The sequence below is a fragment of the Gavia stellata genome, chromosome 4 (assembly GCF_030936135.1).
Source record: "Gavia stellata isolate bGavSte3 chromosome 4, bGavSte3.hap2, whole genome shotgun sequence".
In the NCBI taxonomy this organism is placed as follows: domain Eukaryota; kingdom Metazoa; phylum Chordata; class Aves; order Gaviiformes; family Gaviidae; genus Gavia; species Gavia stellata.
In genome coordinates, this window is record NC_082597.1 from 60,375,787 (window position 1) to 60,401,617 (window position 25,831).

Here is a 25,831-nt window from a genome sequence, read left to right on the forward strand (position 1 = left end):
TCACAGTTAAATGTGCAATGCAACATCTCACCAGCGCACCATCTATGTAGCAGCCATAGAGGCAGTTTGACCAACATGTGATCTCCCCTTTAAAATCATTCCTGCTTTTGTTGGACACGCAGCTTCCTAACAAAACACTGTGGAACTACTCCTGCAAAAAGGCAATTGTTCTCTTGTGGTCTCGGCACAAGGACATTGCGGATTACTGCAATATCTGCTGTAAACACCCTGGCCCTGTGCTCCAGAATAACCCAATGAAAACAGCCAGGAGAGGCTCAGGCATCATATTTAAAGATTGACACGATGGTGTCAATCGTGATGGTAGAGTGGCTGCTGCTCCACTCAACATGCTTACCTTGCCTGGGCTTATGCTCCTCCCCATGCCAGCAGAGACATAGAAGCCTTTTCTATTCATAGCAGGGACACTACTGCCAACTCTTAGGTCAGAGGAGGAACCAGAGATCTCCGACACTGCAGCTCACTGGCTGTATCATTAGTTAGGAGAAAGGCTAACGTTATGGTTGGTAAAGGGTAATAATTAATTTGGGGGATTAGTGTTACTCTAGATAACCACTGGACCCTGTTCATGGTCATATGTTAGAAAGGAAGCACCAAACTCTTGGAACTGAGTAGGAGAAAAAGTAGGGATCCTGGACAGAGATGGACAAAATCGGGGGGGGGGGGGGGGGAGGGGGGGAGAGAAAAAAAAGAAAAAAAAAGAGTTGATGAAGACACTGCAGCATGTGGACATTGAATAGTTTTGTGAAGTGAGGTACACTGGCTGAGCTGGAGAGTGACAAAGCTGGACAAGAACCGCAGAGTGCTGCAAACCTGATGAGGCCAGGGACAGCCATCAGAAAAAAAAAAAAAAAGAAAAAAAAAAAAGAAGTGGCAGCATTTTCTCACTGCTGCCAACATAGCCAGTTGCCTTCTTTACAAATACAAGTTAATTAACAAATATATATATTTCCTTTTGAATCTTAAAAAGAAATTTTTAAGATTAAGGAAATTAGTAAACCCCGCACCTCACGCCCTCTTATTCAAAGTGCAAGCATTCCACTCTAGCAGAAGAGCCATGCCAGGACCAGATTTGGCTACGTGTGTGGTTTTGTGACAGCTTATGAAACAGGCTTTGCGTCTCCTCCTTCCAGCTTTCGTGCTTAGCTATAAACTGCCTTATAAAGAGAGTTACTGTTAGGAGGCAGGCAAGTTGACTGTTTTTTTCTGAACCTTTACTTTGTCTAATATGTTTCAGATTTCTGCAGTCTCTGCCAAGCTTTTCCAATTCCATTTTTTTTTATTTAAAGACATAAACCAGTCTTATGACTGGAATGGCACAGCCAAGAAAAACAATCTAGGGCTGATTTTTAGCATTACGTAACAAGGGTTCAGTTTAAGAAAAAAACTTAGGTCCAAAGCAGCAGGTTGACTGCAGTTTGTACAGCAAAGAATTAGAGCTCTGAAGAGAGGAACTAGAGAAAAGAAGCAACTGGTGTAGAAGATCTACCTCTTTTGACCTCAGAGTCAATACTTTATAGCTCTTCTGAGCTGATGATACTTGAAAGCTACAGTGTTTGGTATACGAGTTTGTTTGTTCTGTACATGAAAAAAATGCAATCATTCGAACTGGTCGTCACAAAGCATGCAAGGGAAGAAAAGATGAAAGACCACTCTCCCAAGGCTGCCGGACCCCCTACCACCACCATATCTTGAATTTAGTGAAAGTGCTGCACGGAAAAGCTTGCATTTCCACAGTCTAACGCTGTGTATGTTGAACACAAACAGGACTCCAGTATCTAGAGAAGCCCATCTGGCATCTTTTACTACCAGAAATTTTTAAAGTAAAGGAAGAATTCAGGTATTCAGCATTGTATGTCAGAAATAACCTCTTCCTGCTCCTTTCCCCTCTCCAGGCAAATTTCTACCAATTGCTGGCTACCTTCCATTCTGGCTGACCAATACAAAAAGTTAGGTGCTGTTTTTAAGTATGCAAATTCTGTTCATTATTACATGTTAATTAGAATCATTATCATATCTACAAGCCTATGTGAAATGTCTGCAAACATACCTTCATCTGCTTGACTGTGTATCGCATCGTTCCAAATGGTCCATCTTTCATGAGCTTCTTCCCCACAACTTTAGCTCTGATCACTGTCATAAGAGAGGAAAAATACAACAAATTATAAACAACTTAACACAACATTTAGGCTAGACCCTCCACTTCAAAAAAGGCACTTAGATAAATTATTCTGTAAAATAAAACAAAACTCCAGGCCAACCTTCCTCTCAATTTATTCTAAATCTCACACACAATGAAGGCATGTAAAATGGGATGCCAAAGCAAGTATTTATTTAGAGGAAATCCAGTTCTGTGTGAAGAATAAGTACAAACATTATTTATGTTAAAATCTCACTGAAATCTGCAAAGCAGACTATAGCTGGGGCCAAGACAGGTTAAAATCTTTGCACCAAGCCACTGGGATGAAGTTCATATTTAATGTCTTAACTCTCAATATACAGAATGATGTTCAACAAGATACTACTTTTAAACTGTTCTTTGGGTGCGCAGTGCAGCTTCTGTTCCCAATAACCACAATAATACATACAGCACACTGGAATATCCCATATCTGGGGACTTCACTACAGCTGCCACCTGTCAGATACCACAAAACTCACAACAAATGGCTCCCCTGAACAAATGGCTGCTGTGCAAAAACAGATTGTTCAGCAACCATCAAGCCCACAGTGAAAGCTGCCAGGCCAGCCAGAAGCCACCTGGAAGACAAATAAAGCTGACCCATCAGACCTTACGTACACTGCACTTAATTTCTTCACGGATACTAAGGGGCAGTGTGTATGTGTGTGTGCATGCAGCATCCAGCCTGACACAGATACCTCCACTGTACCACAGACACACCACAGCAATGCCAACTGAGCCCAAGCCATCATAGATGAGGTTTTTGAGGTCCCTCAGATGGATCTAGTGGGTAGTTCACAGTCAGTGCTTAAGGAAGTTTTCTCATGCCCATCTATTTTTGGGGCATTCCACAAAAGAAACCTACTGTTCCATTGATCCTCTTTGAAAAAGTTCTGCAATCACCTGCTCATCACAGTAGAGGAGCAAAGCTTAGTGACAGGGCAGGCATTATTCAGCTGAAGTCTGGTCCCCTAAGAACAATCATATCACATTATACAAGCACCAGAAGTGGCTTAATTTTTTACAAGGGCTGCAGAAAATTATATTGGAGAAGACCAGTCCTGGGAAGAATAAGGATCACTGTTAGAAAACCCTGTTCCCCAAACGAGATCCATACAAACAACAGGACAAACCAAATTCAACAAGGAGCTCAAAATTCCATCAATCAAGAGAAACATCAAAACTACAATATAATCACGCAAATCTTTACTAAAATCTTATTCATCAAGCTTCTCATTACAAGGGCTATGAAAATTATTCCAGTAGAGTAATACAAAGAATGCAACATATCCATAACATGACTGACAATGTAGTAGTTATACATAAATCCCCCAGAAACCCCTTTTTTTGTGGAAGATGAGATATCAGTCTTGCATAAAGCTTGTATCAGTACATCACTGCAAACAACACATCTCTGCTGAATATATGGCCCAATGGTTGCTGGATTTCAGTAGTCTGGAACTAAAACGGACCACGTGCATCATTTTCACTGAGCCTATGAAGGCCCTGATCATAACTCCCTGCACAGGACAGAGGTACTGCTTTCACAGCAACTTTTGCAGCATTTCATCTGTGTTGTGCTGAATGAATCATATTAATGCATCACAGAAAACAATTCATTAAAAAGCAGGAAGGCATGGAAGGGAGACAAAGAGGTGGAGGTACTCCTTTGCAAGCAGGAAAACCCAACGAGTTATTATTTGCATTACAGCACTACCTAAAAGCAGCAACAAAGTTCAGGATCCATTTTGCTAGGAGTATAGGCCATTAAACAAGCACCTTGTTGCTTCTTAGCTCATTTAGGTTTCAAACAGCTGTAGAAGCCCACTGGAAAAAATGGGAAAAAGAGGAGGCTAAGTTTTTGTTCACTACCTAGACCAAACTAATGAGGCAAAAATCTCGTCTCAGCTTTCTGAATAATCTGAAGAACAGATTTAAAGGAAGAGACAGGTCTCGTTATACACACCAGTTCCTGGAACTTGTTCCATGAGGATGGTGTGAAATGAAGACAAACTCACTTTGCTCTGATTTATATCCTGTGTTTCAGCCAGACTTGTCAAATAAATTTTAAACTAGGTAAGACAGTCCTGCTGGCTTTGATTCAAAGGACCAACAAAACCTTCATTCATTGAGTGTAAAACTTCATTCTTAATTTTTTTTCAAACTTCTATTATCTGATAGCAGTAAAAGCCAGTACAATTTTATTGATTCTTCTATGTAACAAGTTGTTCAGACTTCGATTTACTCCCTTCTTCAAAATTTAGTAGGTATATTGAAGCATATCCTTGAGGACTGCAAATATCTTTAAAGAACTAAGTTCTTCCATTTGTTCCCCCCAGCCACCACCACCATCAGTGAAGCTACCAGACTGCCTAAGGGTCAATGAGAAAGAACACAATTTGCTTACGGCTTTGTGAATTCTAGGGCATTTTGCTAATGCTGGAGTCTATAGCAAAGGGTGTCAAAAGTCTTATCTTCATCTATTGCATATCTGATACACTGAAATTGAAAAACATGGTTTTTGCCCAACACATCTGAAATCAACAATGAAATCTTATAACTTATTGACAATGGTAAGAAATATACTAAAAGACAATATTGCAAAATGCTAGGGTTTCCAAACCAGAACACAGTTAGCATAAAAGATGACAGGCACATTCCCAATTGTTGACAAAATATCTGAAAAACCCATTTTCTTCATGTACTTCGCTACTAGCTTGGCAGCCCTTTAACTTCTAGTTAGAGTAGCACAGCCACTTCAGAAAGAAACCAACTTTGATTTATGGAGTAATCAACAGCTTCACCATAGTCCCAAAGATTCAAAATGCGCATCTACACTAGCATGTAACAGCATCCCAATTTCAATTAATGCTACCCTTGCAAGTAGGTGGAAGGATCTGTATTTTTGTATTATTTTTCCCCAGTAAAGTTAGAGAAGAACAACCATGCTAGCAAACTCACCTAGTAAAAACCATGAAAAACCTTAGTGTGGGCCATCATTTCAAGCCTTTTGCAAATGAGTCAAAGCCCCCTGTATCTCAGAGAAGTTGCCTTTGTCACTCAAATGGTAACTTTGCTAGGTAAGTTTTTTCCTTTACCAAAAAGCTAGGAATGAAAAAAGAACCCACCCTGCCTCATTTTTCCTATTATAGGAAAAGACAAGATTATAGCCAAGGAGCAGAGGATACTCCAACTTGAGTCTACCCCCTGTATTTTGTGAGGCTAAATTCCCATGCTCTCAGGGTTAGATGCATCTGGGTAACTGGAGAGAAATGCTGGATGGACAGGACTGCTCAGCGTTTGCTCTTGCGTGTCCAACTTCATCATCCTAAGCCTCCACACATGAAAGCCACTTGTAAATCTGCCCAGAAAAGAGGTCCAAGCTGCAGATCTGCAGCCACATGCTTCCCAGTTCCTGTCTTTGCTCCTTCAAACCACCGCTCCCTAGTTATACTGCTGGACCACTCTTCACACCTAGTCAGAAGATAAAGAACGTTGTTCCTAACTGAGTGGGGGCCATGCATACTTGCCAAAGTAATTTTTCACCCTCTGCAAAGCATCAGAAATTTACAGTATTTCTGCTGCAAATTCAGTCCGTGTTACATTAACGAAGTCAACTGTTTACTTCTGGGGACTCCTACTGCTTGAGCAGAATCAAGCAAAAGGTGCTGTGAATGCTCCCCCGAACTCCTTCTTTTCCCTGAAGCTATATTACAGTCCTGCTATTACTGATGGGAAACTTTATCCCACACAAGTGGTCACCAAAATAGCTGCATATTTTTAAACCACAATTCCTTTGAAGTACTGCCTATGAAAATACTGAGATGAATGTTTCTCAGTACTTTGGGGTTTCAGGTCGGGTCATTTTGTGGGACTGGAGCAGTTGACAAGGTCTCATGAGTGATTTGTAATTATTTATGAAAAGTTAAATTAGATGAGGATATAAATCTTGGTAAGATAAGCATGGCAGCCATACCATGATTCAAAAAGGAGAAAACATATGTGCTGCTTCTCAACATTTGACATGATTAAAAAGATGAGGGAGAGAACAGACAGAAAGAAAACCGGATATTTAGTTGATATTCTAAAAAAAAAAAATTAAGAAAATAACAACCTGCTGTGTTTGAGGATTCAAGAAATACATCTAACAAGGTATCACAAATGATTAATGTATTTGTCACTTTTCCTTTGCCTTTTTTTTTTTTTTAATGTAAACTAGCTGAGTGCTTAGGAACACAGATGGCTCAGATTTGCCACAGGACTAGTATAGTGCAAGCAGCTAATGGTTTGTATTTCACTGGCATCTCTAGTGTGGTACAAACTGTCTGCATGTGCATGTATGCACACAAATACACACAAAAATCACATCTTTTTCTACATGTCACTGGATGAGGTCTTATAAAATGCAAACAAATTGGAATGGGCATAGCAGAAAAAGGCCCTACATGCATTTGTATTTGCCCAAATGCACACATATCTAACTCAAGTACTCTTAACTTTATCCCTTACTCTGTGGCCATTTTCTCAAGGATTCATAGGAAGAATCAGCCTAAAGGTACGATATGAAGCAGAAGAGGACACTGGCTTCACAGCTGAGATAGCAGTGGGCATTCTTTTCATGAGGCAAGGAGTAGACAAACAGGCAATGACTGATGTAAGGGAAGTGGACATGTGAGATTAAGACAAGCATTTGCCAAGCTGAGGAAACATGGTGAAAAGACTCGTAACTACCAAGTCACTTCATCCAGGCACACACTAGCTAGTACATGTGTAGTAGCTCTTTCTCCCAACTGAAAAGCAAAGGCATCAACTGCCTTAGTTCAAGCAAGCCTCTGTGCTTTATCGGGGCCAGCCACTAGATGGTGACACTATCACAAATCTCACCTTACATTAACGAGAGTGCAATGGTACATGCACAACCTAACACCACGAATCCCAGTTGCATGCCCAACTGCACGATGAGAACCAGATGCTTTCATGCAAGTGGGCCGGTTGTCATCCATAAACAGTATTTTAAGTGGAGGCACACACCCTTTAGAGACCAGGATTTCCTCCAAACCCTTTACCCTTGTGACCAATTATCATGAATGGCTCAGGAGAGTAATAAATGCTACACATCTCATTATTGTTTCAAGGATTTATTTTATTGGTGTGCGATATGAGTACTTTTAAGTGACAGGTTTGGCTGAGGTGCATGCTTACTGCATTTAAGTAAGTGAAGGATGTGGAAGATTCATATTGTTTACTAATGGAGACACAGGGGACAAGTTATTCTCCCAGTGCATTCTTTGACATCCAAATAGTGGCAAAATAAAAATATATGGGGAGCAGCAATGTGCCCAGGGCGCTGGAGAAAGGGTCCCAACAGAATGATGCACTTGGAAATGCTGCCTTAACACTAGACACAGGACATGCCAAGGAGTATGGTTGCCATTTAACTCATCCAAAGACTACACAAGGGCTCACTTCCAAGAGCAATTTACTGAGAACTTTTTACCAACTTTACTAGCCACAGTCTTATTCAGCCTGTCTCACAAAAACTCCTGTGCTGGTACATGCTGGAGGGCTCACATCACACAGGGCTAAGATAGCTTGTATGTTTAAGACTCCTCAGCATGCCTAACAGTACTGAGATACCAGTTTATTCTGGCATTTATGGGGGTGTCTCCTAACCTGGTCAAGGCAGGATGCTTTTACACATAGATTTTCTAGCATTGGCACTGACGATGCTCCTAAAAAGACAGAATTGCTGTGTTTTGCTCACTCTCCCTCATGAGCTGCATTCCTTTTCCCACCCCCTGACTGATCTGTTAGCAATTATTACCAACACTCTTGGCCTCCCTAATAACAGAGGACCATGACTACAAGTGGATTGGTCCTTTGGACTGGAAGTCTGGCCCAGCTGTATGCAGTCTCTTGGGAAGCTCCATTAAATTGCCTGCTGGCTATAGGCTTGTATAAGAACCAAGTGTGTGGGGCCTGCTTTGGAAGGGGAACAAGAAAGCAGCCTCTCACCCATTCCTCCACTTCCACAGCAAAGCAGAACAGAGAGGGAAATGCTGATGACAGCAGGGGATTCATGAAGAGGGAAAAAAACAGATATAAGTCTCGAATCTGTTTGATGATCTGTCTGTACTGAAAGTCACCTCCTCCTACATAACCAAAATATAATTTTTAAAAATTAGAGTATTGTATTTGAAGGCTTCTTGCAAAATGTGAGAAGGATGAAAAAATACAATAGAGGAGCTTTCTCTTGCCTTGTTCCATCATGACCTCCAGCCAAGGCCACAACAGCAAAGCAAAGCTCTTTTGCTTTGCCTTGGAAGAAGCCAAATCCAGCAGTGCTGCTGCACAGCATCACCAGAAAACCTCATCAAGAAAGCAAGAAAAGGTAGTGAAGTAAGAGGTTCACTGCTGGCTGCCTTCCTCTCATACCCCTCGCCAACAAATTAGCTCCCATTACTGGCAGTCCAAGTCTTGACCTCTTGCCTTTTCAAAGCACTCTGAGGAACACCGACTGAGAAAGAACACCACCTTCTTGACACCAATCACCTCTGCCAGTCAGGCAGTTGTCACATAAATATCCCATTGGAAAGGACTTGTGCTTACTTCAGCAAGCGTGTTGGAACATTCTGACTAACAATGAAAGTCTAAATAAAAACAGGAAGGCAAGTCACCCAGGTAACTTTCCTTCCCATTTTCTAACCAAAACGATGACATTTACTTTTGGCCTTTTTTTTTTTTTTTTAATAACAGATCCAAAATACTTTCCCTGTCTGTGGCATAGCAAGGCTGTTTGAAGGCCACACAAAAAAGTGGAAGGCAGTTAAATGGCTTCACCCAGGCCCAAGTTCTGACTAAAACAACTGATCACAATTGCAGTTGCTAAATATTAACCCGGTTTCCCATCCCTTCAGATTTCCTTGCCACTGAGAGTCTGTTTGCACAACATGCTGTACTGCTTGATTTCCAGCACTGTAAAATAAGGAGTGATACAACTCTTTCATACAAGACTATGATTGCATCAGAGCTCCCATCACTTCAAGAAGTATAAACTGCTCTAGAAGGGCTTTACTTGGGAGAAAGTTAATCCACCCAACAAGACTACAAATTAAAGACACAAGGTTGCATAAAACAAGCAGAACTCGGTTTGTGCTTGGCATTTCACCTGTAGCTTATTAACTGGATACAATGTTTCTGATGGCAGCAGTAGCAAGCATTTTTCTCCCTCCCCGTATGGTGCATCTCACCCTACGGAAGTCCAAGCTCCCTTTGAAATACATTAGAATTGCAGAGAAAGGACAGGTCTCTGTTAGATAAGAAACTGCAAATTCTCTTCTAGACATCTCATTCAGGTTCCTCTAGGCAATTTGGTTGAAGACTCTTCAGCTGCCCAGCGCTGCCCCTGAATCTAACTCCTGATGTTAGCTCCCTTGCTTTCCCATAATACACAGATGGTCTGTTTGAAGAATGGAGGAAAAACAGAAAGGAGGAGGAAGAAAGGAGGGATCTAAAATGCATTTATATCCATTTACAAGTAGAATCTTTTAGATCCATGGGTAGATGGTATGTTTCGTGCCAAAGAAGATAACCTTCACGAAATACCTTGTGATAAACACAGAGAAGCTAAAGGAATGAAAAAAAGGAAAAAAAACAACGTCTGTTGTTACTAGTACTACAGCTACTAAACTCAGGGAAGCCAGGTATGCCCAAGAGATTAGCAAGAACAGGCACAGAGTGTAGGTAGTTGAGTCACGAGAGTTACACGCATCACTAAGTTAGTCTCACAGCTTGCGTCAACAAAGCATTCTAGGTTTGCTACAGATGTAAGCAGAGACAGTGCAGACTACATAATGAGCGTGCCTACAGCTTTGAGAAACCTCTGGTAAAATAAAAAGAGAAACCAATGTCATTCCTGCCAACTAGCCATTTTTCTGTCTCCTTTTTGGCAGGCTTTTTTTTAACTTTCCAACTAAGTATTTTTTAACTAGTTATTGAAAGCTGAATTCAGTCTAGAGGCAAAAGGCAGTAAGCAAGTATCAGAGTAAAGGAAGGAAAAGTGATGCAAGTGGAGGGAGGGGAAGGGATGAACAGAGAGCACTAGAGAGGCACCTTGCACCTTTCTCCAAGGGATGTTTTCAGCAGAGTGCATTTTGCCTCATTTTGTGCTACTGACAACTGCCAAAGAACGAACTGCTTTCAGACAAGGTTAGCAGTGTTGGAAAGATGGCTGTCAAAACCATCACACAAAAGCAATTCCAAAGCCAGCTTACAACAGTGGACAAAAATAACAAGCATATGACTCAAAGCTAGTCAGGCAATGCTCATCTCAAAACACCTTTTCCATTTTCTTTTTGGTCTCCATAACATTTGTGCAATAAGATTTAACTCAGTCCTCATTTCCAGATCAAGTACTTCTAGACACAGTACATACAGGACGAGGGGAAGACAGGCTGAGACAGACAAGGCCCTGGTTTCTTATAGTTCTTTGAAATTGTTCGAAGGAGCCACAGGTCTAAGCGTTCCACTCAGAGAATACGTCTGAGCTGAAGTGAGACCAATTAGGGGCAAATGGAAACCATATGTGATTTTAATGAAACAAGGTGCACATGGGTTACTGCTGCAGGAGCATTTACTGCCTGAAAGGAATGTGCATCTGGCATTGATCATTTCCTAACCCATCAAGTGAGCAGTAACATGGAAAGCAAATTGGAGCATATGATGAGAGATGAATTGCCTAAGGAAGTACAGTGAGGGAAGCAGCCCCTGCAAGCAGAACACATGTCCTTTGCCTGTGATTTAGTGATACAGTTGCAAGTGAGGCTGATCTTCCATTTCCACAGATCATGATAATAAACTACAAGAACGAGTGCTAGAGTGACTAAAATGGATCGAGTGGTATTTTAAACAATCTACTACCATCACACAAATCCCATTCTGGTTCACATGGGGCAGGCTTTTACTCCCTTGAGGTCATGAGCGCTGCTTAAAGAATAAAGTACCATTGGTCTTAAGCAAGGGTAATATATAGTCCTCAAATGTGATGTCTGTTGCTGCAAGTATTCAACTGATGTTGATTTTACATGTACCTCAAACTGGGTACACAGTGAGGAGATGTGAGGCTGAAGAGGCAGTATAGATTCACCCTTCTGATCCATTTTTTCTTTTTGACTACAAATTTCCAAGGAAGTTTCAGTTCTGCTGAGAAAGAAAAGTCCTTAGCCTGCCAAGCTGTAGATAAGTTGCCCTATTGGGATATGGTCATTCCTTCTGCAAGCTGTCGTGTTGCAGCTTGATACCTAGTTCTCAGAACAAAACCACTATCTTCACCAAGCAGCCAAGAGACTGCTCAGATACATCACAAGAGGAAGGGGGGAAAGATGCTCTGATCCAGCACTCAACTCAATATACAGTGAATGTCCAGGGCTTGAACCTGATAGATGCTACTTCCCATTTCATGTAATAGTGAGACAACTGCAAACCCAGATACATAGAACTAGCATGTCTTTGCTCCTTAGTGCTAGAATTCCTCCGTGGAATACCCAGAGTTAACAAGCATAATGAATTAATCACTGTACTTTTCAAGGAGGCAATAGAAAATTCTTGAGCCAAATCTACCTATTTATTAGTTGTCTTTAACCCACCGTGCAATCCATGAACGCACTGGGAGCTTACACCCCAATGGTCCAACAGGAGGAGGAGGAAGGAGAGTCCTGCTAAAGAGAATATCTGAAAGCAGTTTTCTTCTGCGCATTAGTAATACGGCAGCTCTGACAGCCCATGTAAATCTTTCAAAACAGGGAGTATCAAAAGGCACAGGCCTGGACACTCCCTGCTTCAGCAACTTACTTCAGAGGACTCTCCTTGCTTCAGCACCTCACCCAGCTGGGACGGGTGCCAGCATTCTGTGAGGAGGCTGCACTCCGCTGATCACATGGTTTACACTCAATTTTGCACGTAGGAGCTAGAGAGGAAGAACCGTTTGGGAACATGTATAGATTTCAAGGGTACTGGGTGGGCCTGCAAATTCCTTCCTGCATTAGAAAACTTGCATTAAACTGATAGGCTAAGCAGCTGTCTACACCAAAGAGGTATACATATTTAACCAAGTCAGGCCTATATGTGCAGCTCTGATGTTCCTATTTGCACTGGACCTGACAGGACCTAGTATTAGGCCTGCTTGACCCTGGTATTAAACTTGCATTCAAACAATTTCTCCTGTGAGAAGCCAGTACCTTTGCCCACCATTCTTAAGTCATTATAAATTTTTCAGAAGCTGGCAGCCTCTACAGACTGTCCACGTACACTGAACATGTCCATGACACAGTTCTGTTTTATCATAATGCTTAAGGAATTTACTAATTGCCCATTTTATTAATGTTTATTATGTAACCACAGTCATTAATACTATGTAGCTGAGCTTAGCTACATGAAGAATTTTACCCTGGAGTCTGAGCACCATGTAAAGACATAGGTATAGCACTCAGATCCTGATTCAGTGTGCATTAAAACAAGTGGAAAACCTCCCTGAGCCCTGAATCAGCCTCATGTACCACAATTCCCAGTGATACCACAAGTCAAGGTCAGGACAATATCAGGGCAAACCTCACACTGACCAATTTGCCCACCTATCCAGAACTTTCCAGGATCCCATGTCATGCCCTGTCATAACTGTGTTCCAAAACATCATCCTTCATTTTGGACCTTCAAAGGGATATCGAAGGCCACAAGAATTCAGTGCTGATTTGTTGTGGAGTAAGGTAAAAAAAAAAAAAGGGAGAGTGATATGAGACATCTCATGAAAGAGGTAATGAGAAGACCTGGAAGTCTAAGAATATCTATAAGCAACAACTCTTTACATGAGTAACATAAATACTACACACTGTACATCCTCTGGCTCTGAAGACACAAGATTTTCCCTGTGCAATGACACAGAGCACTGACAGCAGAAAGGGTAGGCAGACACTGGCCAGTTACCTTTGTTCTTCAAACAGTTTTCTCAGAAACTCCCTGACTGCCCTACTGACAGACTGGCCAAAGTTGTTCCATAGAAACTGCAGTGGAGAGAGAAACAGTATAATCATCTCATTCTTTTATTACCCAAAACTTTCTTCATACAAATTTTTCATCAAAATTTCATGTTCATGAACAGCCCAATAGGCCATAATCAGAATAGATTTCCAGAAGTTGTGTGTCATTACTTGGATGCTCATATGCATCCTGGTGCTCCCAATGAAATATTAATGAAATAATTACTCTTAGCTAATCTTCTGTAAGCGCAGAGAACACACTGAATGATTAACAGTGCCTGTCTACTACCAATTTGACTTTTTTTTTTCCCCCCACAACAGATATTTAAACAAATCCAAGACTAACCCATACTGGTTTATTCCTAGTCAGTATTGCTAATTAGTGGGTTTTATATGGAAATTCTCAAGTCTGACCATATGAATCTGATGGAGATTTACTTAAAGTGAACCTACCAGTCAGTTAGCTCATCTATGCTACTGGAGTCTGAGAGCTCCATAAAGTATCATTACCAAAAACTTTCATAAAGTTCCAATTTGGGGGAGGTAAGCCTGCACTCTGGTATCACTTCTTAGGTATCCTTGTAACTTTTTAGAAAAAAAACAAAAGATCACAAGATATAGTTGCATAGTAATTTCACAGCCACCCTGCACAGTGATTGCTATTTCTGAATGCTCTAAGGCCCATTAACTGTTTCGGGAAGCAGAAGTTCTCTGGACACTGCACTGCTTAATGTTTGCAGATAAGGGTAATCGTTTCCAGGGTATACACTGAGCCTGAATGCTTCCTGCCTGTCTAGGCCTCCTGAGACACTGCTGTAACAGGACTATTTTGGCAAAGTAATGAACCACCCTCCCAAGAGCTAGCTTTTCAGGGCTCCAGTTAAGCTCATACCTGGAACACAGGTGTAAGCATGTTTAAACATTGACAGGGACTAACAGGAACACAAGGGGAAATACCTCGTCTCAGTCCAGTGGCAGCAGCACAACCACAAGTTGTTTGTTCATTAATGCAGCAAACCCAAGGAGAACTGCCCATTGCCAAGGACTGGAACAAGCAAAGGGTATGTAGATTTGTGTTTTAAAGGGAATTCTCAGCATTCAGAAAAAGCTAACAATAAACCCCAGAGGACTAATGAACTGGAATCTCTCCCAGCTTGAGAGGTAGTACGTAACCTGATCAAAATCAGCACTTCCAGAAGGGGAGGCTGTTACTGTTAAATCATCAGGGACAGGACTGGTAGAAATGTTTCTGGAAATGCTTTTTCCTGTCAGGAAACATGGTTTTACTTAAGTCACAAATTTCTAAGGAAAGCATCAACTTCAGCAAAATTGGGTTTTATTTTTCTTCTCTGAAAAACTGAGTCCTATTTTCATCCTGAATCAGCATTTCTCTTCAAATGCACTTGAAGTCTAAATGTTGATGTGAAATGACACCTTCGTTCAAAATGGACATTTTGAATTAACCCTTCAAAACATTATTCAGATGCATCAGAATCACTTTTTCCAGAAAATTCCATGATGAAGACTCTGATATTTTCATTTTCCCTCAAGTTTCAGATTGAATAAATTTCCACCATTTCGAAATTCTCTATGGAACAGAAATTCTGACACTCTCCAGCAAGTTTCTAGTCTCCTCTTTCACTGTATAAATCAGAGGTGAAAACAACAAGCTCTAATGACAGAGCAAGAGTAAATTCCATTTTTCCTCTCATTTTTCAGAAGCAGCAAGTAAATTCATAACAATGAGAGCTGCAGGTGCTGAGAACTGGCATTATTTCAAAAAATAAGCCATTATCCCCTATAATCTCAGAGTATCTAAACTAAAATAAGCATGCAACATCAGAGATCAGTCCTTTAATTCACTGTGCCAATAAAAGCCTGTCAGCACTGCAGACTGTAAATGAACATAGACATACTAAAGCTATCTTTAAAAAGCGACTCAGGATACCACAAAACACAGTAATTTAACCTGTTCCTCAAGTAAAACATTGGCCTGCTGAGTACTTGTACTTTTGAGACTGCAGGCAAGTCAGCAAGTCAACTCTGTGACAAATGCCTTCCTACTCTCTTTTTCTTTTCTAGCCATTTCCAACATTTTGAAGCAGTATTGTTTGATTGCAGGCTGCTTCCTGAAGCTGCTTCCTTCAACTGCCTGTTGAACCCAGTGGGAATCTTTCCACTGATTTTAACTGGAGTGGGATCAGGCCCTAAATAAGTAGTGGCGGAATTCCTAGACTTACGAAGTGAACAGCTGTCTCTGCCTTTCCAAAAAAAAAAAGAGGGAAAGTTATTCCTGCAGCTGTTTTCCCCTAAGTGCCTTCACTCCAAATTGTAACAGGACTGGAGGGAGACGGAGAAGGTGGAATTTTAATAACCTATTAAAAAGGAGTATGGGCCATTGCGCAGCAGCTCTTTCAGTTCTACTCAAGTAGGGTCGCTGCCGCCAGGCTCAGACAGCCCTAAGGGCACGGGAAAAGTCATACTCTTGTTTTCACATCTCATTCACAGAATGGATAACGAGGTGGAGAGAGGAATCAGCTTTTGGGTTAATTAGCACCATGAACAGACAACTGCATTGTCATTAAAAGTTCAAGAAGTCATCAGGGTCATCACTGAACTGCAAGATGTACACACATGCACATGAGGCACACGTCTAAGCCTGGATTTTTAGCAGCCTTGCTCAGCTCTGATTTTCCACTACCCCAAGGGAAACACTTTGAGTCAAGAACACTGAACTGTTGTAGCTCTGTGAAGGAGACAGAAGCACAAAGGCACTCCCTCTGAATAGCAGTTGTTCATCCCCTTGGAAATGCTTAATTTCACACTTAATATACCAACTAAGAATAGTTACACAACTTTTTTCCCCTGAGAAAAATCAGAGGTGTGGCTTACCAATGTATAGTTTCATCTCCGTTTCTAATATTCTGTGGGATAAGCAGAACCCCAGTTAACAAAACCAGGCTATTAGTGCACGCTGTTCCTTCCACAAGCAAGGAAGCTGAGGAAGTGCAAGTGCGTATTAGCAAATCCAGAAAGGAGCATGTATGAATAATAATGAAAAGATAAAACCTCTAAAATGACAAGGACTGCTATTAATAAGGTTTGGAGCAGTGCTAGCCTCAGAGAGTCACAAGTTGGCTTAAAAACAAAACCAACAAATTATCCAACTATGCAAAACAGACACAGATTACATTCTCATTGCCACAGTTTGCAGTAACATTTTCTGGTAAGGGATTTTAGTGAAAATGCACCAAGACAAGTAAGGATTCCCCTGCCACCTTCCAAACAGGACAGGGAAGAAATACAACCTTGCATACTTGAAGCATTACTGCTTCTACAGAAAGCAGACTGGCATTGCCTGGTCCTGTTAGCTGTAGCTTTGCTGCCAATACGTTCTAAAACCAAAATGGGCCTGAAAACACTATCATTATAGTGAAATCTCACCAAAACGTAGTTTTCCTTTTCTGGGTGAAAGGAACACAGATCCCACTTGCTCTTGCTATTAAATTGGCAGGCAAACATGTAGCTAGCTCATGAATGTATAGTTCCATTCAGTGCTTGGTCTTTGCCAAGTGAAATTACTCTGGGAATACAGGAACGAGACTTTTTTTCTTATTTTAACCATTATAGTTTTGTTGATTCAATGTACGCTGGTTGTCCACATTACTGAATTTCAGTATGTTTATGACAATACAGCTGTTGCAGCAACTCTAGTGGAGGTGTTCTCATGAGAAAAAAATAGAATAAAGAGATATAGTCCAAAATTCAGAGAGGAAACAACATGCATCAGCATTTTGGTTCTAATTGCCCAAGTTAAGATGGCTGCTGTGAGCTCTGACAGATTTCATCACAGAAGGAAGTCCAAGTGGACTGGCTAAGCAGCTCCTCTTGGAAAACTCCTTTGAATCCTTCCCCTCGTATTCAGGACTCGTCTGTTTTTGTTCCAAAAAGTACCCATTTTCCATATTTTTCTATGGTGTAACCTGGTGGTGCTGCCTCAAAGCACCACCACAATCATCTTTCAGTAACAACTTTGATCGATCTTTCCTTGCTGGTCCGCATAATATATTGAGGAATATATGCTGGAAGGCACTTTGCCATGTGCTGACTTCACATGGCTTGATGAACAAATATAGAGCCTGCACAAAAATGTGAACCCCCAGGTGTGCCAAGACAACTGTCACCCTAGGACCCTGTTCTGTTCAGTCTCCTGTCCTTCTATCAAAAAGGCTGCCTAGTCAGGATGTGTGCAGGCAATATTGTCAAATTCAGAAGAGGGGAGCTTTGAACAGCACAAAGGACAAAGTTTACGTCAATGGTCCAAGCTGCCATGCTGCATGAAAACAAACAGGAAAACAGTTTCTGACACAGGAGGGAAAGAAAGACCCAGTGCTTTCCTTTACCCTACGTCTTCCAACAGCCATTAGTACTGGAGGAAATCAGTATGAGAGAAGGGCATTCAGAAACAAATACGAGATCTTGCACTGACAGGAAGGAACCTATTGGCTTGAAAACTTTCCGGTACTAGTGAAAGCTTTGTTTCCCATCCAGCCAAATACACAGGTGCTGCCTGCTTTTTTCAATCCACGCTACTTCTTCAACCCATTTAAACATGGCATAGGAATAAAGGCCAATAAGGACCTGCTTCCCACTTTGCTTACTGTTTTTTCAAAAGAGTCAGTCTGTTGGGAAGGACAACTGTCCTTGGGATCAAGCTGGTAGTGCTACTCCAGCACGCTCGTGCTAAATCACACAACACAGAGGGATGTAGGGCTCTGTAACACAAGGATTTATTAGTCCTAGCTTTATAGTCCTGTAATTATCTGGCATCAGGAGAATCCTCAGAACAAAATATGAGTAAATACCTGATTCCCATCCTGTTGGCCTCCCAGTCAAACAGAAAAAGAGCAAACCAGAATACACTGGGAAACTCAAGAGATAGCTGCAATTTAGAATGCACATGGGAGGTAGATTAGACATTCATACTGATAACAAAAATAGACTCTCCAGAGTTAAAATAACAAATGCCTTTAAAGAGTTTTGGAAGGAACTTGAAACTGCAGGGTTTGAATCAATCTCTAACTATGAGGAATTAGGATGACAGCCACACAAGGGGGCTATGGGAAAGTTAGACTAACCCACATATCCGTTCTGGGAGGTATATTTTATCAGCATCAGAACTCCAGCCTAGCTGGATGATGTATATGACTCACTATCACAGGTTCTGCTGCAGGGTGCTTGTTCCAAAGTAAAGGTGTTAAAGGCAACATACTGATAAGGGTCATTGGCTGTTTGCCACCAGGTCTAGTTGAGCTTCTCTCTGAATGGATAATATTCCATTAAAACCTTCCTGTGATAATTTGGGGTCTCTTAAAGTGCCACCTAGGAGTTCTGTCTGATATTTTGGAATCCTTTATTTCTGTGCTTCTTGTAAAGCTGCAAACTGTTACACAGTGGAGGAAAAGCAGGACAGCTGCTTAATTCTATTGAAAATATACTGTCTGTAGAAAAGATGGAAACAGACTCACTGAAGTCTCCTTTTTACCTTGATCCTCTAAGAAAATAACCAACCAAATCCTTAATCCCCCACCCCTTTGGGGGAAAAAAAATAAAAGAAAAAAGACAAAAAGGGACAGGTACTGCTCTTCATATTTAGAGAAGTAAAACAAAGGACTTAAGAACTCATCCTGCCCTTACCCCCAGCACAATCCTTTGCAATACTGAGGCTCTTGCACAAGAACTGCTGCTCTTGTCTTCCCATGCTTCTCTGGGTTTGTGATTTTTGCCCTGCAGGATGCTAAGGGAGGGCCCTGTATTTTGTGGCTATTGAAGTACTGTACATGATGGCTACTTAAGTGCCCCAGGGGTCACTTTGCTGTTTTATTTCCTCTTGGACTGATCCTCTTCACCAGAGCATTTAAGGTACTCGTTATTGCAAGTGCTATACTTCTCCATGTAGTGTGGTCCCTCAACTAGTGTTTCCTGTTCCTTCTTAAACCTCTTTTCCCCACCCTCCTTTCTCCCAAATACCAGAAATTTTTAAGCTTTTAACTCTGTGCCGTATGGAGTATATTGTTTATTGGATGAAATTGTTTACTCAGAAACAGGCCCATGTATCCTAGTCCAGATGCGAGTATGATAAACAGGGAGACTATTTCACTCTTAAAGGACTCCCTCCATTTTCCCAGGGAAATTTAAAGCAGGGGACCCACCAACCTCACACTTCACTAGTTAAAGCAAAGGACCCAGCAATCACGCACTTCACAAGAGCAGGTCTGAAGGCTGTCTCGTACTGTCACCTCAATCCCCTTTACTCTGCAATGTGCATTTCTCTATATCTATGAAAGGCAGGCGGGATATTTAGAGCAGCGTCAGAAAAGGCAGGAAGTAGGAAACTGGGGCGGGTGTTTGGAAAACATATTTGGCTTGGAACAGTGGGGCCAGCCTGGAACTCCTTCCTCCAAAAGAATGCGGAGCTGAAGAAGCAGCTCTGCGAAATAGCTGGTTTTCTACAGATATCCTCTGGCCCTCTCTCCTCCTCTACCTGTTGCCTTTCCAACACCAGCCACTTCCTGTCTTTCAAAGTCAAGTGGAAGTTTTCCGTTCCGTGGTTTTCCTGTCTTGGTACAAGCAAGCACATTTTTTCCCCTTATATTTTAACTATTTGGAGACCAACACCAAAACCTGCTCACTAGGGGGAGAGCTTCCTATTTACAGCTGATGCAAGAAATTTGAGAGGGCTGATTAAACGTCAGAGGAGCAAGATCTTTGCCTGTTCATGTATTCACTGAGCATGAGAGATTGAACTTGTTGTCTGAACAAATGCTCCAGTGCTCTTCTATAGAAAATTAACAGACTAACATCATGCCAGCAGGCCTCCCTGCAGGCTGCACTGCAGTAACACCCAATACAGAGGGAAACATGGAGAAAAGGAAACAGATGTTGAAGTCCCCATACTGTAATTACAATACAGCATGAGGGAGTTAAAATTCATGTCCTTAAGTCTTCAGACGCAGAAGCATGGTTCATTTTGAACATGGCCTTGTGGAATAGAAGTACTCCTGTTTCCTATGTGCTGTTGTGGGATTGTTTTTTTTTTTAATGAACCACCAGAGAGCAAGAAGTAATAATGCATTACCTTCATGCTATTGCACCTGGTGTAGCCATTACTATCCATGCAAGCATTGTGCAAATTTGGTGCAAGTTATATCTGCTTTGCTGAAGTATCAGTGATCGTGCAGGCCAGTAGAAACCTGGGACTTCTCATGTCAAAGTCAAGAAACTAAGAAAGGAAAAATCTATGGGATCTCCTTTTCATCCTTGGGCCTTTTCACATACCTTTCTTTACATCCCCAAGCTCTTAAGAACCAGCAGGATTACAGTGCTCTGACACTTTAATAACAGAAGGGTAACTAAGGAAGATTATGGTTTTTTGATTAGAGTATGTATTTTTGTCCAGAATCAATAACAAATAGGTGTTGAACTATGATGGCTCTGCTGTTTGCATGCTCTCCTTTTATCTCCTGACTACAGTGGGTCACGTTAGTAATTCATGTGTATCAAAAGTACCTTTTGACAGAATGTTACATTTGGCTTAATTTCATTTGCTTCTCCTGCTGTGCCATCCGCATCATTTTCCAGCTAAGCTGTATTTTCCTTATAACTCACCTGGCAAAAATAAAAGGAGTCCAAACCCTGCACACACACCCATGCAACTTGCACTTCTTGAAGGGCTGTTTGAGTTTGACAGAACTTCGCATTCATCTGAATGGAGGAAGGCAACAGCTTGCCTAGAGTGCAGATAAAGTGCATGTGCTCTGTCCATGACCAGTCCACACAGCCAGGCTTTTTCAAAGCCTAAGCCTTGATTGCCAGTCAGAAATAAACATGCTACAGGCTGTTAGAGATCAATCAGTAGACCATCGGATTGTTTTATATGGGTTCTCCTACTCATGTGTTCCCTGAAGCCACAGTACCCATTCACTCTCCAGGGTAGATTAGATTCACCTTGGGCATGTCCCACATAGTTTCAGATGGGGTAGCCTGTCATGTTTCACAGCTAATGATTCTTCTTAGCTTGACCAGCCTGTATCTAGTATTTCATCAATGCTTCCATACAACATCTCTCCTTTCTCCAGTAATCCTCTCCTCCTTATACTCCAAGACTAGTCTTTGAAGGGCCTTTGCCACTCCTACAGCTCCTAAATACCTTCTCCCATTACAAGTTTCCCATTGAGCCTATTGCTGTGATCATCCTCTTCCCCCACCTGTAACAAAGATGGAAGTTTTCAGTGTGGAGCCCACTGACACAGACCACTAGTTCCCCACTAGCACAACCCAAGACTTTATGCCCGAGCTGACAATGGCCTCCCTGACATTCTCCCCAGTCACAGACTCATAGAATCATTTAGGTTGGAAAAGACCTTTAAGATCATCAAGTCCAAGTATTAATGTAGCACTGCCAGGCCCACCACTAAACCATATCCCTAAGCATCACATATTCATGTCTTTTAAATACCCCTGAGGGTGGTGACTCAACCACTTCCCTGGGCAGCCTGTTCCAATGCCTGACAACCCTTTCAGTGAAGAAGTTTTTCCTAATATCCAATCTAAACTTCCCCTGGCACAACCTGAGGCCATTTCCTCTTGTCCTATCAATTGTCACTTGGGAGAAGAGACCAACACCCACCTCTCTACAACCTCCTTTCAGGTAGTTGTAGAGAGCGATAAGGTCTCCCCTGAGCCTCCTCTTCTCCAGGCTGAACAACCCCAGCTCTCTCAACCGCTCCTCATATGGCTTGTGCTCCAGACCCCTCACCAGATTTGTCACCCTTCTCTGGACACGCTCCAGCACCTCAATGTCTTTCTGGTAACAAGGGGCCCAAAACTGAACACAGGATTCGAGGTGCGGCCTCACCAGAGCCGAGTACAGGGGGACAATCACTTCCCTACTCCCGCTGGCCACACTGTTTCTCATACAAGCCAGGATGCCATTGGCCTTCTTGGCCACCTGGGCACACTGCTGGCTCATATTCAGCCGGCTGTCGACCAACAACCCCAGCTCCTTTTCCACAGGGCAGCTTTCCAGCCACTCGTCCCCAAGCCTGTAGCATTGCATGGGGTTGTTGTGACCCAAGTGCAGGACCCGGCACTTGGCCTTGTTGAACCGCATACAATTGGCCTCAGCCCATCGATCCAGCCTGTCCAGATCCCTCTGCAGAGCCTTCCTACCCTTGACCAGATCAACACACACCCCCAACTTGGTGTCATCTGCAAACTTACTGAGGGTGCACTCGATGCCCTCATCCAGATTGTTGATAAAGATATTAAACAGAACTGGCCTCAATACTGAGCCCTGGGGAACACCACTTGTGACCATCCACCAACTGGATTTAACTCCATTCACCACAACTTTCTGGACTCGGCCGTCCAGCCAGTTTTTTTTCCCCAGCAAATAGTACACCCGTCCAAGCCATGAGCACACAGTTTCTTCAGAGGAATGCTGTGGGAAACAGTGTCACAGGCTTTACTAAAGTCCAGGTAGACAACATCCACAGCCTTTCCCTCATCCACTAAGTGGATCACCTTGTCATAGAAGGAGATCAGGTTGGTCAGGCAGGACTTGCCTTTCATAAACCCATGCTGACTGGGCCTGATCACCTGGTTGTCCCGTACGTGCCACACGATGGCATTCAAGATGATCTCCTCCATAATCTTCCCCTGCACCAAGGTCAGGCTGACAGGCCTGTAGTTCCCCGGATCCATCTTCCAGCCCTTCTTGTAGATGGGCATCACATTTACTAGCCTCCAGTCAACTGGGACCTCCCCGCTTAGCCAGGACTGCTGGTAGATGATGGAAAGTGGCTTGGTGAGCACTTCCGCCAGCTCCCTCCATACTCTTGGGTGGATCCCATCCGGTCCCATAGACTTGCGGATGTCTGTGTGGTGTAGCAGGTCACTAACCATTTCCCTTTGGATTGTGGGGGCTTCATTCTGCTCCCCATCCCTATCTTTCAGCTCAGGGGGCTGGGTACCCAGAGAACAACTGGTCTTACTATTAAAGACTGAGGGAAATAAGGCATTAAGTACCTCAGCCTTTTCCTCATCCTTTCTCACTATGTTTCTCCCCCCACATCCAATAAAGGATAGAGCTAAGGAGAATCTCCCCTTTTGTTGCTAATGTATTTATAAAAACATTTTTTTATTGTTTTTTTACAGCAAGTAGCCAGATTAAGTTCCAGTTGGGCTTTGGCCCTTCTAATTTCCTCCCTGCATAACCTCACAACATCCTTGTAGTCCTCCTGAGTGGCCTGCCCCTTCTTCCAAAGATCCTAAACTCTCTTTTTTTCCTGAGTTCCAGCCAAAGTTCTCTGTTCAGCCAGGCTGGTCTTCCTCCCCAAGCACTGCTCTCTGCTGGTTCCTGGTGCATTTCAGTCCCAGGAGGGATACCCCAAATCACCTCCTTTATTCCTAAGACAAAAATGAGATTCTACATCTCAGACAAGCTGTTGCTGATATTTGATGAGGTTTGATGTCATTTTTTGCATATGCATCTCTGCTATTTAACTTGTGTTTGTATACTCTTTCTAAGTGCTGAAATTGCCCTTTGGAAAGGTCTTATATAAACACTAGCAGGAATTTGGACTATTCATAGTCAACATTTATTTTACCAGCATGCAACTCGAGAGACTTCTATCTTGTTTCCTAAAGGCTCCCAGAATCTTTTTTAGCTGGCAGAAATGTTGAATAAATAAAATAATCAGGGTTGCGTAAAACTACTTGCATTTTTGTGTTATTAGACATTGTCAGTTAATGCACCACATCTTCACCCTGTTCACTCAAGGGAACTACTTCACATTACAGTAGAAGGTTTTTTGGTTTTTTGTTTTGTTTTTTGGGTTTTTTTTACAATAATTTTAAGCTCTCTAGTGTTTTTAACATTCCTCTTAGAAGCCTGAAACCATTAAGTCAAATCCAACTCTCATACAAGATGGTGAAATACTGCTGAGACCAGTGGCACTGCACCTGCTTTACACAAGTTACAAGGCTGGTCCAGTACTTCCTTTCCATATTGAAACTGGGCCAGATTTTAGATCTAGCATAAAAGGATATAAATCCATGTAACCCACTTTGGTCTCATTTACCTCAGGCCTAGCACCAGCCTAATACTTTCAAACAGCAGAAATTTGAAATTCACTGGTTAACATTCTTTTCTCAAGTTATTCCAAAGCAAATCCAGTTAAACCCTGCTTTTAAAAAAGGACCTAGCCCACTATGGGCAAATAACACTGGTAGCAGAGTCACCGGTGGGCAGAGCACTGATAATTTTGGTGTGCTCTTTCAGGTATCTGCTTTAGAGAAAAGCTCTGGATTTGAATAAAGCCCCAGCAGTGTGCCTCCCTCCTCTGTACCCCAAGTGCTTAAACACAAAGGGTTACCAAAGAGGTTGACCTTCAGCTCTGCTATTTGCAACAAGTGTTCAGTGCCACAAAGCTGAGGAAAAGTTAAGACAATCTTGCAACAGTTCCAAATATAATCAGCTGCCCTGATCAACCTTGTCTCAGAGAAGTCTAGGTAAGGTGTAGTTAGCTTAAAGAGCAGTCCATTAAAGTTACATCATTAAAATTTCAACTGTCACATGTGGAGGTTCTTCAGAGGTTTAGATGAGCTACAGTAGGCCTTTAAGTTTAATGAACTCTGCATTTGCTTAACTAATTGGTACTTTAAGGCCCAATTTTCCTCTCTTGTCTTTTACACTACTATCATTTCACCAGTATCATTTAAGTTGCTTCCAATTTATAACATCATGTGAAAGACAGAATCATACCCTGAAAGTCTAGAGCAATAAGGAGCACATCAGGGCAAAAGCCTCTTCATCTTGAGCCAAAAAAAAAAAAAAAAAAATCTCATCGTTAAAAGGAAACTCAACCACATGCACTCCAAACATTATTAGGACTGAAATTAGTCCTTCAGCTTAGTCTGGTTCAGAGCTGACAAGCACAGCATGCCTGGCCTTGCCTGCTAACTCAAACCAAGCTGTCCTCTCAGGTTTACTAGCTCTTATGAACTTCCAGAGAACATCCGGTAGAAGTTTCATTTAATGACAAGACCTCCTGCCCAGACCAAACGGGCTTCTTTCTTCAGTGACACATGCTTGGTTGGGCTACATAAGAGCACCACATGGTATTGAAGCTGTGAGGAAAAAGAAATATGACCTCAGACAACATTGTTGCATCAAAAAACTAAGTTTTCAGCTTAATAGCTTTAACACCCAATTAAGGCCAAGGTGACTCACCGAGTGCTCCTACTAAAGATTCTTGGTCCCACCCACCATGACTGTCAGTGGGATTATGCATGAGTACAGAGATCCATTTCATCAGATGCCAATCCAGTTGCCATATCTAAGAGACTCTGAAAAGCCAGGACTAACTGTATTTAGTGTCTTGGAAAACGTGAAGTCCACTGATGAAGCTGAGAATTAATGTGTCACCTTATGCCACTTCTGTGATCAAACAAACAAATCTGCTCATCCTGAATAAATAGACATGAACAAAGCAGACCCTTTCTCACCCCAGATGAAAGCTTTTGCTAAGCTAAAAAACGC

The 25,831-nt window shown here is 42.1% G+C and overlaps 2 protein-coding genes across 3 annotated transcripts in view; one reads left to right on the top strand and one right to left on the bottom strand.

Annotated features, from left to right (window-relative positions):
* The window catches only part of SYN3 (synapsin III), a 179,818-nt gene that overhangs the window by 59,004 nt on the left and 94,983 nt on the right, over positions 1 to 25,831 (top strand). The window lies entirely within an intron of this gene.
* The window catches only part of TIMP3 (TIMP metallopeptidase inhibitor 3), a 41,703-nt gene that overhangs the window by 10,445 nt on the left and 5,427 nt on the right, over positions 1 to 25,831 (bottom strand). The window contains exon 2 of the mRNA XM_059816981.1: positions 2,069 to 2,151. Within this exon, the coding sequence (XP_059672964.1) occupies positions 2,069 to 2,151 (83 nt within the window). The remainder of the gene's footprint in view (positions 1 to 2,068; positions 2,152 to 25,831) is intronic.